Source organism: Nylanderia fulva, unplaced genomic scaffold (assembly GCF_048542155.1).
Source record: "Nylanderia fulva isolate GAGA-0341 unplaced genomic scaffold, ASM4854215v1 Scaffold20, whole genome shotgun sequence".
Classification (NCBI taxonomy): domain Eukaryota; kingdom Metazoa; phylum Arthropoda; class Insecta; order Hymenoptera; family Formicidae; genus Nylanderia; species Nylanderia fulva.
Window position 1 is genome coordinate 3,820,349 of NW_028190264.1, and position 12,138 is coordinate 3,832,486.

At 37.8% G+C, this 12,138-nt stretch overlaps 1 protein-coding gene and 1 long non-coding RNA gene across 2 annotated transcripts in view; one reads left to right on the forward strand and one right to left on the reverse strand.

Annotated features, from left to right (window-relative positions):
* Positions 1-12,138, forward strand: part of LOC114928626 (uncharacterized) — an 83,575-nt gene that overhangs the window by 20,983 nt on the left and 50,454 nt on the right. The window contains exon 2 of the long non-coding RNA XR_003819095.2: positions 10,750-10,866. This is a non-coding gene — a long non-coding RNA (uncharacterized LOC114928626). The remainder of the gene's footprint in view (positions 1-10,749; positions 10,867-12,138) is intronic.
* Positions 1,406-12,138, reverse strand: part of LOC114928624 (uncharacterized) — a 41,311-nt gene continuing 30,578 nt past the window's right edge. The window contains exons 3-5 of the mRNA XM_085482366.1: positions 10,737-10,855; positions 5,997-6,090; positions 1,406-3,467 (exon numbers count right to left, since the gene is read on the reverse strand). Coding sequence (XP_085338492.1) covers positions 3,300-3,467; positions 5,997-6,090; positions 10,737-10,855 — 381 coding nt within the window. The 3' untranslated portion in view covers positions 1,406-3,299. The remainder of the gene's footprint in view (positions 3,468-5,996; positions 6,091-10,736; positions 10,856-12,138) is intronic.

Consider the following 12,138-nt stretch of genomic DNA (forward strand, 5'->3'; position numbering starts at 1 on the left):
TAGTAAACAAGGAAACTCTCAACACAACATATATTATAATATCAAAATGCAAACGACTTAACTTCTTTGCGCTCTATTGCACATAGTATTTTTTGGCATTAGATAATTCCTTGAGCAAAAGCGGAAGGTACTAGATTCTCATCGAAGACTATAAAAGGAAGTTACGCATGAGTTCATTATAGTAAAATTTTCGACCGCTCGTTCGCCATTCATTGTGCGTCCAATAAAGTACACAGATGAACAAAAAAAGGATATTTAAAATAGAAAATTAAAATATTTGTGTAAGCACATGAATTATAAAATTACCATAAATGCAATTCATTTATGCGTTAAATAAAATTCTGTATACAATATTTAATTTTGCAAATGAAGATATAAATATTTCAAATCTATATTTCTCGTTTTAAATAAAATTGATTTCTATTTCAACATATAAATATACTTATATTCAATAATTTATGTTTGAAATGTTTCTGCTGTTAGATAACGTTTATGTATCATATAGAAGAGCGATTCGAATTATATGATGTGACATCGATAACATTGACAATATTGCCGAATATTCACGAAAAGGGCTACAGTAAAAGTAACAATAATCACATTGTTTAAACGCGACATAAATTCATCTCTACTCGCTAATATACAAATCAATCTCGTATATAATATGGAAAGACTCTCGTTTTGCGCGAATCTCTAATTTGTCACATTTGATCAATGACGAGCTCTTCTTCCCGCCTTTTTTTCTCGACTCGCCACTTCTTTTTTTCTCCCGAACGAACGATCGGCGAGCACTGACTTCGATCTCATCGGGATGCATCGTGCGACTGGTGTGAGCGACTTTCTACTCTTTAGCAAAAATAAGTATCGTGTTATGCGTTACATCACCGGCTCACGACGATCCCGTATGTAAGGTAACGTAAGATAAGAGAGAGATATCTCTCGCGCTTTGTGTGTCCGGGGTCAGTGCAGCGAAGCTCTCATTCTCTCATTCTTCCTTCCTTGAGCGACGTCCGTCGGCGATGGCTCAAAGAAAGGGGCGCGTAACAAGCTTTGAAATACCTTGTAAGCCGGCTACACGCTATATAGCTATATACTGCTTATAAAGCCTGGGCCGGGGAAACGATATTTATAACCGGCGTTCTGACACGGGGGCCCGGCATATGAAATTTTCCACCCCGGCGAACCATCAAACTCGACATGCAATAACTGTCCATGGGCAGAGATACGATCGAATAAAGCAATTGATGTAACTAAAGCTATATAAATCAAGTGAATTCTTAATCTATTCGAAGGAATTAATCTGTATATATATATTCAAAAATTTGAGAGACCAATTTTTTTTATATATTTTATAGCAATTGATGTAACTAAAGCTATATAAATCAAGTGAATTCTTAATCTATTCGGAGGAATTAATCTGTATATATATATATTCAAAAATTTGAGAGACCAATTTTTTTTTATATATTTTATAAATATCGAAGAGGCAGGACAAATATATCGTTAATAAAATATTCTGATTAATTCTTGTTTTTATTTATGGGAATTTATATATTATATAACGAAAAATTAAATTGTTATAAAAATTGGGCAATTTGTCATTTCAGAAAGTCAATTGACAATATCGTAAAAAATCGCAAAAAAATTGACATTTTAATTCTTTTTTCTCTCGATTTCGTTTAAACGTCTTTTGGACTCCACATATGTCTACGAGTCTAATCGTGAAATGAGGCTGGAAATATCGTTTCTTGTCCGGTTCAGGCTTTCAATATTGCGCGTTCTTGCGCTCTGACTCGTAGCAATTGTCAGGTACAGTGCTCGTCAACGATGGCTTTGTATTGGCACATATAATTCTACCCTAAACAGCTGAGTCGCCGTGAAAATTCACCGAGAAAAAGCCTTAATCGCTAATCACTTATTAATCGCGACGAAGCGGCGGCGGCGGCGGCGGCGGCATCGATGGCGTCAATCGATGAGAAGCAGTGTACCTTGTTAGATTGAAGGAGATTGCATTGCCACGTTATCTCGGGTTATCGCGTGGCGGAAAGTTGCAAGTGACTTACGTGCTAGTACTTTGGTAAAACGGTTCCCGCATTTTCCCGATCAACGTCGTCTCGCCCCTCTTTGTAATACTCTTCATCTCGCTTATACAGGTATACGCAATCGTTCGCCGATTTTCATTAAGAGCTATAATTAATTCGATCTAAATTAAGGACTATTTTTTTGGACGTTTGGCTCTGTCGCGCAGGGCCGTCACACGCTCGGCTTTGGTAGTATTTCGTTTCTCCGCGGATAATAATATAACGATCCGATCTTCCTTGATCTTTCTTCTTACCTTCTCAAAACGTGATGCCGCTGTTTCGTTTCCAGGTCGCTGTCAGGTCTCGTTTAATTCTCGGACTCGTTGACGTGCAAAAATGACGTGCCTTGAGAATTCGAGATAACAGAGATACCAGTGTAATCCATTAGACCGCTAATTGAATCTTGACGTAAGCTTCGGTAAACAAATAAAAGTTATAAAAGTCTAATGCATAATGCATAAGCGGAACATTTTGTTCGAGAATTTGTTTGCCGAGAGATTTTTTTATGAAGGGTTTATTTTTCGTAGAAGAGAAATCTTGCGTGAAAGAGGAATATTTTTATTTTGCGTAAATTAAAGCTCTTGATATCCTTCTCCCCTTACAATCTACTCTATCTTGATATTTTTCTTTCACCTTTCATCTCTGTAATCTCTTATTACCACGAGCTAATGTTGATTTTGCGCGAATTAAAGCTTCCCCCTTTTACACCTTATTTTGATTATCTTCCATCCTCATGATGTCTCACACAAGAGAAATATAGATTCCGTTCTAATTGCAGTGTTTACTTTTTTACTCTCTTAATTCTTTTCTTCATCTTGCTTGTTTCTATGTCTGCAATTTTTCTGTCCACGCCTTATTTCTCTACTACGTTTCCTTTCGAAGCAAAAATAAGAAATAATGATAAAAAATATTTCTCAACGCACAGACAATTATTTAGCGATCTAATGTTACACGAGTATTTCTGCGCAAGTGGAGAAAGATTTCCGTCATATATCGTGGAGGCCGTTTACCGACCCGCCAGGAGTTTCGGGATTTCTGGGAAATTCGCGATCGATCTCGCGCCGAAGAGCAACTTCTTGCCCAGCATTTATGGGTTGGCGCGATACACATACATGCGGAAGTGCATCTTGTCCTCCTTCTCTCGACGGCCCCTTGCCTTCCCAACTATGTGTAATGCTCGCAGTCCCCACACTCGGAAAGCGTGGGTGTGGACGGACACTAGGTGGGATTCGGGTCCTCGTACGCCTTCTCGTAGTCCCGTCGCCGTATCACCGCGAAGTGGGTCATCTGGAAAGAATTGGTCTTCTTGCAGCCGCGTTCCAGCGTGCCTGTCATACTGTAACCCATGTTGAAGTCGCTCGACGAGACGTTCGATGTCAGGTACAGCTGTAACAGGGCGGCAGATCGATATCGATATTCAGTGATCTCTGTACAAAACTGGAGAAGAGAGGGAAAGGAATTTGCATGATTTTTTTCCCTATTTCTGCTCCGCACATTTAACAGCTCTTAACATTTAAAGATAATGTAAAAATATAATAGATATATTTTTAAGATATATAATAGAGTACTGCGAAACGAGAATAATAATAAAAAGAAAAATGTTTTTCACATTGCGCTATTTCATTTCTCGGAGAGACTCTCCAAAACACAAATTTATACCCGTTCCCTTTTATGCGCAGGAAAGCGCGACTAAAAACATTCGCATAGATCTCTTAGTCCGACTATTTGTAATTAAAAGTTAACGAGTGGTGGGCAAAAAAATAGCCATAAAACGTGTTAATTAAAACATTCTGGAAAACTCCTTTGATAATTCACATTCAAAAATTCTGCATGCTCGCGTCGTGTTCTAGAAATAATTAAATAATAATAATAATATTTGTGACATCACACAAACACAGCATCTGATGCATTTCGATAGATAGTTATCAGAATACAGAGGCAAAAGCCCGAGTTCGCGTCCACCGATTTCTAACACGGTCGATGCTTTTTTTTTTTTTTTTTTTTTTTTTTTATATGCGGGCTTTGTATCTCTCCATCAAAATTGCACGCGCGACAGCTATGGCTGCGCGGATACGCGTTATTGTCCGACCGACGCGGCGAGCAACCTACTGATACACATTTTCTGTATGCCGGTACATTCGGCAACACGTATGTATGTACACGTTACAGCTTTCGGGTTTTAGTACGCTCGTAAAATCCCGCGGCAACTCTCTCTCTCTCTCTATACGACTCCTCCCGGTTGTCGGCGCGCGCGCGATAGCATCCACTTTAACATTTGGTACAGCGGGATCTCCTTCTCTCTCTCGCGCGCGCGGAAAAAAGTCTGTTCCCGACGTGACTTTTCTCCCGCTGGCTCAATAAACGTCGCGAGAACGGGTCCCCGAGGCGTGCCACGAACACACGCGAAAAACGCCTCGACGCCTTTTGTCGGCCGATAGTTATCCTCCGAGAGGTGCTCCATTCCCAGATTCCCCGTGTACTCTCGACTCTCTTCGGAGAGCGGAAATTGAAAGGGTCAAAAGCTATAAATTAATATTATGTTTTCAACGCGTAAGAGTCAATCGATGCAATTGTAACGGCGAGAGTGGACACGACGTATTTTCCAATAAAAAGATTAACGACCGCGCGACGCCCTGGAATCGTATTTTTTAAACGTACGTATGTTATCGACAGGACGCATCGATTATGACGGATGATATTAACGTGACATAATAATTCCCAGTGATAAATTCGATAACCGTTATTTTGCGTGTTTTTGACGAACATGAAATTTATTGTCGGGAAAATACCGCAGCGTCACGCGGCGGTTTCGCGCGTTTTGACAACCATTAGAGTGTGTGTGTATGTTTTATTTCTTTTTTACAAGCGATCTTGTTGATTCGCACGCGTTCCAGCGGGATGGACATCCGCCGCGAAGGGAAAATGCAATTCTTTAATTTGTTTGCTCGCAGAAAACGCGCGAACTGTTTTTATAATTGCGGAAACGCGCTCGCGCATTACAATATAAAGTTCTCGCCACGTTGCGGTATATTTATTTAATTATTGTCGAGCTTCTCGCTTCCGAGCTTCGCGATAGAAGCGTTGAAAAAAAATTGCACTCGTATACGTTTCACTGCGATTTTTATGCAGAGGCCGTGATAACGATACGTTGATCGTGACACTGTAAACTCTTGCGTCGCACGCAAGCATAAATATTACACAGAGACAAAGTTCCTTGTAATCCGACAATCTGCGGATTAGTCGGGGCAGACTGCGAGCTTCTGATAAAATATCTATCGTATCTTTTGAAAGAATAATGCGAGCATTGTTCTTTCGAAACAATAAGTATTGTGAAATAAAGTACACGGAAAAAATTTATGAAAGAGAATTGAAATTTGTTTTTTGTTTAAAAGAATTATATATTTCTCATTTTATATATAGGTGTGAAAGTATAAGAGTAAAAACAAAGGTATGTTAAAAGGATAAAATTGAATGAAAGAATGGAATTTTGAATTGTGATAAGAATTAAAAGATTGAATTTTTAATGGAAGGAAACCTTTTATATGATTACTTTCTGATTAATTTTAGATTAGATAATGAAGGTATATATAGAGCGTAATTTTTTTGAAACGATTATTTCTCTGGTTGTACGACAAGCCTGAGAGTTTGTTAATAATTAAGGAGAGTCGATGAATAAACCGTGGTCCAATTTACGGACGGATCTCCTCACAATGTGTTAGATATATATCATTACAAGATACAGCATTCCTCAAGTTTTATGAATTAGAAAAGATGTTGGTTCCTTTTTTTTACAGATTTATGTTTCAATAAGCAGATTGAAGATAAAAAATCGAAACTTAACAATTCGAGTATAAAATTTATATTTAAGCTAAATCTCTCTAATTACATACACCATATGTATACGAAATTGTGTACCTTAAAATCTGGGTCGGTTGTCATCCTCTTGAATGAGCCGATAATATAAAGCGTGCCCGTGCCCGTATCTACCATCTTCGCTTGAGTACTGTACCTGAAACACAATTACATTGCGGATTAAAATCTTGTAACAATAACGATGAAATTTTCGACTTTAAATTGGTACAAAAATTCAGATAAAAGAAACGCTGTAGGAATCCGGGACATTCTGTATATGTATAGAAAAGAATAGAAAAGAAAACGTCGAAGAAAAAGAACAATCGATTTTGATACGCTGAGTACAAGCGAAGAGCTATCAATTCGTCGTCTTCAGCTCGCCCACTTTTCGTTTTAGCGTCTTAAGCGACGTTACCCTTTTCGAGAAAATCGACCCTCGAGCACAGACCCTCGATATTCTTACTCTCTGTCTCGAACAAAAGTGGTGAGACCTTGTGTATGCGTACAAAAAGCGCTCGTATAAGGAAGCGATCTTATACCGGTCGCAATCTTCTTGTAAAAGCTAGTTCGCGAAAGCTGTTCGTATCATCTCGCTTTTTGTAAAGGAAACTTTTTGGCATTTTATTATTCTTTTCTCGTGAGGTCCTTATACGTCGTACATTATTATAATGATCGAAAAAAATATGGTTTCGGTCGAAACGCGTACGAAATTACAAATTCAGAGATGGCAGGAGACTTTTGATGTGATTGAACCTTCAATGTCGATTTGAGACTTTTGAGGACCATCTCGAATGCGCATTGTTAAGTTAATTGACGATCGTCGTTAGCTACGTGTCCTTAGACTACTACGATCTTCATCGAAGCGATGAATGAGGGGGAAATTGCAGAGGGAGAGAATAGGGAAAACTAGGGGAAATTCCGCTTGACTAGTGAGGAAAGATGTTGGGGTGTCCCCTTTAATGATATAGAGATAGTATATGGAATAAAAAGTACATTTTATTTTTTCGTCAAATTTTCACCAAAAGATGGAAATATTTTTTTCTATAATTTTAATCATTTTAATACGAAGACTTTAAGGTTTATATAATATATACTTATATTAAATTAATAACGTTAATAGAGTGAGAATATATTTTTTTAGACAAAATATATTATTTTTCTTCGACAAAAATAGTAGGTATTCTATATAACTTGATATATTCGAAAGTTCTGCTTTTCTCATTTTTGAGGAATTTATTTATATTCGCAAAAATACATTCCATTTATTATACATGTCACATTTTTCATTTTAAAAGACGTACTCTTTCGCATAAATATAAATTAAATAAGATTATATGCACTCTTGAATCAAGTCGCAAAAATAAAAATAATAAGCATCGAGTTATAAAAGCTGTTGGTAAAGAAAGAGAGACTCTATAAGAGCGTCCGAGTAGAGACGGTCTTTTTCCGCAAAGAAAGAAAAAGAGAAACGCGAAAGATAGGAGCGCAAAAGAGAGAAAGAGAGAAGCAGCAGAGCTCGCCAACATCCGCACGGTCGACTCGAGGGGCTTATTCCGGCGAAGATGCTGCTCGAGGACCGGCGACGATCATTAAAAGTTTAAACGGCCCCTATTGAAGTGAACGGCGGCGAATCCGACACTCGGCTCAAAATCCGCGCCGAGTTCGCTTTGACTTCCTTCGCCGAGGGAAAGGAAAGGGCGCGCAAAGGGAAAGGCGAACCACCGAAGGAAGACGCGTAGACAGTCGCTTTATGCGGGCATAGTAACTAATCGACTACGTGTGCTTGCAACCATGTTTCACGACCTTTGACCTCTCAGCTGTTGCAACGCTCGAGGATATCTCGAATATATATCGAGTGTAATGTAACAAAACTGAGAACAAAATACTAAACTGAAAATTAGAGATGAATATACATGCATTTATACATACGTATAATAAAATAAATATTATCATATAATTTGAAAAATTGTATAACTTATATGGCGAAAACGTGTGTTATATTTAATGTGAATATTTAGGTTACTAATATATAATAAATGTCTACTAATTAAAACAGAAATTAGATAAATTATGATATAAGAGCGTTTTGACATGTACTCATAAATACTCAATAATTTATTAGGATGAAAAATGAACTGAGATGAGATTGAATGCCAATTAGTGATATCACGAATATCAATTAGCGACATTAATTGCATAGATAATTAGTGTGCATTGTAGTAGCGATACTCTCGAGATATTATTTACTTCCGGAGTATGCATTGGTTCATTATCGATGAAACTCACCGCGACATATCTGTCAAGTATTCTCGATCGGTTTGGATTTGGTTGCAATCGATTGCATCGTAGGTCGGAGTCCCCGATGAAGATAAATGGGCGAGATTTTCCCGGCCAACCGACTGGTTCGTATTGTCGTCGCATTTCAAGCTGTCGTAAAAGCTTTTGTTGACCAAGCAACGACGAGGATCGGTATAAAATAGCGATCTTCGGGAATCGAATCGATCCCCAGTGTAACTAAGCCCCGATGTTCCAACATTGAGTTCGGCAAAACTTTTGTTGACCAAGTAGGAGATTGGAGTTTGGAATAAAGTAGCGATCTTCGGGGTTCGAATCGACTTAGATATAGATATCTTGATACTTTAACCATGAAGATTTCTGTTGACCAAGCAACGATTGAAAATTCGAGTAACGATCTTTGAGATATCGGTCGACCATGATGTAAACTATCCTGGAATTCCAATTGTGAAGAGAGAATTGTGTTAGCCGAACGACTATCCTGGGGTTCGAAATAGTGTCGCTTTTTGAGAATCGAACCGAGAGTAACCGAACCGGTCTGTCAAAGGAGATATGTGAAGGAGGAATAAATATATAGTTGGTATTCGACATTTTCGTTATATATAGATAGAGAGAGAGAGAGAGAGGATAACGTTTATACACGTGTTCAGGGACATCTGGGTGTGGAAATTGATTTGTACTGCCTTTGTACATCGCGTGTTTGTCGAGATTGCAGTCTCTCTAGTAACTCCGCTTCGGTATAGGAAGATGGAAATACAGACTCCGTAGTAGCCGAGGGATATTTAGGCAAGTTCGGTCGTCTTCGTAAACTCCGTTCGATCCTGCGGAGACGTATATGCTCGGTACGCCGTGCTAAGGATACCCCGAAGCCAAATCTGACCATGCATTAATGGACATACGACTTGGTGTACGGTTATAGTTGAGCTTTCGGCACGAATTCTCCAAATATTCCATCTTAGGAAAGACTCGAGCTTCGACAAAAAGTTATAAAGTTCTTTTTTTTAATACTTCATATTTCCAAGAATTATTTTCCGCATTATATATTTTATTATTAATAATCTAGAATTGAAATATATCTAAATATTTGTTTATTCTCTTGTTAATATTAATTAATTAATAAATAAAGTTCTTTTTTTTAATACTTCATATTTCCAAGAATTATTTTCCGCATTATATATTTTATTATTAATAATCTAGAATTGAGATATCTAAATATTTGTTTATTCTCTTGTTAATATTAATTAATTAATAAAGTTCTTTTTTTTAATACTTCATTTTTTTCCAAGAAATATTTTCCGCATTATATATTTTATTATTAACAATCTAGAATAGAGATATCTAAATATTTTTTTTATTCTCTTGTTAATATTAATTAATTAATAAAGTTCTTTTTTTTAATACTTCATTTTTTTCCAAGAAATATTTTCCGCATTATATATTTTATTATTAACAATCTAGAATAGAGATATCTAAATATTTTTTTTATTCTCTTGTTATAATGAAATAGCACGCAAATAAAAAATTAGTAGAGAGATATCGCGCGATTTTTTTCGCCGGGGAGAAAATGTGGGACAATTCCCACGGGGTATACACAAGATACAACATTCGATCCCGTCGTAAAACGTACGATTTTATCGCGCGGTCTGAAGCCTGCTTGCCGACTCGTCTCGAAATTTATCATGGCTCTCGGTATTCGCGGGAAGACAATGGGGGCCTCTTTTCTCCTGTGCGAGCGATCGAACGGGATCGCTATAAATCGTGAGCTTCTTATCGGCTTCGACCGCCGCGACCTTAACGGCGCCGAAATCTATGGACGCCGGAAAGTTAGACGAGCCCCAGTTTCCCAAAGTGGGTATGACGAAGGAAGGAAATCCCGTTTTACCCCGTTATACGGTATTCCGTCTCCGTTTCGCCTCTATCCACTTTACGTATACTCGGTCTGTTCTCGAGCTCGTTATCTCGGCAAGGATAACGCGAAGCGCATTCATGGACCGTCAGGATTCGGGACGCGTCGTAAACGCAGGGTATCGCACGATAATCACCGGATAGACAAAATAATGTGAACACTTGTGAAAACAAATATTTATATTTGTTTATTAACAAGATTTTTATTTTTAATTTATTTTTAATTTATACTAATATTTTAATTATTAATTGATGCGCTGAAGAAGGTTGGAAAAGACAACCGAAACGTACGACGAATCGAACTTACTTTTGTATAATATTTAATAATTTATGTTATAAATCTTTTCACAAATATATTTCTAGTATAGAACTTATGTAGCTCTTATTGCCTTTTTATTTGTAGATTATTAACAAGATGTTGGCGTTATTTTGTCTACCCTCTGTGAATGAATCAATAAGAAATAGATAGGACTATATTGCGACAATGCTAAGCGACATTATGAAATTAAACGCGGCGAGATTTAACTTGATCTTTTTTTTCGAACGAATTAATATTTAATTTTACAATGCGAAACGTAAGTTTCTTTAACAGCTCGCTCTTACCTTCTTGTTCCAGCGACTTCGACGACCTTGCACCGACTCCGACTCCACCAGAATGGCGTCAAGGTCCAGTAGGAACTACTCGCGCTTCTCGCCCAGCCTTCCTCGGGGAACAAAAGGACCTGCGACAACGGTGAGTCGACCCTTGAATATCTCACTTGCTCTTTCTCAAAAATTCGTTTTAAATACATCGAGTAAAAAAAATTGTTTTCCTTTCAAATAAAATATCGAATTAAATTAAACAGTAGGAAATATAACATTGAACAGTTAATAGTGTTTTAATTATCTCAAAAATATCACATTAATTATGTGATTTATTGTATGATAATATTTGCGATGGAACGTATTTTATTTTCCCCCATGAGAGCGGCTTCTTTTTCTCGGTAGGTATAAGATAATAAAATACGGAATGTCGATAAAGAGAGCGTAAGCTCGCTATAGCGCGTTCTCAAGTAAAGTAGACGGGATCGGGAAAAGGCTTCGTCGGGACTTTTTCGCAGCGCCTTCGACGAGTTCGAGGTTCCTCGAGAAGATTTGTTGGGGCGAGATTCTTTGCGGAGGAAGAAGGACGTAAAAAAAGGACTCTATCTCCTTCCATCGCTCGCGTCCCATCCTCGTGATCTGGTTTCCGTCCTTCGCGCGGCTTTTCCCAAAAACCTCTCCTTCTCGGCTATGTGACCGAAATATTGAAACGGCACCGAGAAAGCACGAGTTTCTTCCCTCGCGTGCGCGACGAAGAAGGAAGAAGTACGTCTTCCTCTTCTCGTTCTGTTCCTTCGGATCCCTCGCACGCGATGTAAGCATCCGTCATCCTGAGGATTTTCTATATCGCGAACGTGGATAAATCGCTCTTTAATCGGTGCACATATCTCACGGGAAATGTGTAAAATTGTTGCTCTTTCCTCTTTTGACAGTTTGGCAGAAATGCAACGAGTGAGTTTGCGAGAAGTTTGACTTGTTCAGATTTATATCGATTCGATTGATAATTGTCGAATCTTTCAATTTCGTTACTCGAATGACAAATGTTTGGTAGTCGAAAAAATTAGGAACATGGAAAAGTACTTTTGACAGATAGACGAATCTATCTTTCGAGTCGTAAATTATTATTAGTTTTTTTTAATTTTCACATTTTATTATTTTTTTTTTTTTTACACAAGTTCTCTTTCACTTTACTCGAAAATTATATAGATGCCGTAAATGTTACACATTATTCTGGCATCGTTTGCCATTTTGGGTTTAATAATAGCTTTGCGGAAAATTCTTCTAAAATAGTAAATATCTCGGAAAGCCACGCGAAATTTCGCTATTTCGCTACAAATCCAACAGAATCACGTACCGAAGCAAATATTTCGCTTTATAAACACAAAACCGTTTTGCTTCTTCATTATTACTTGTCGACGTCTGC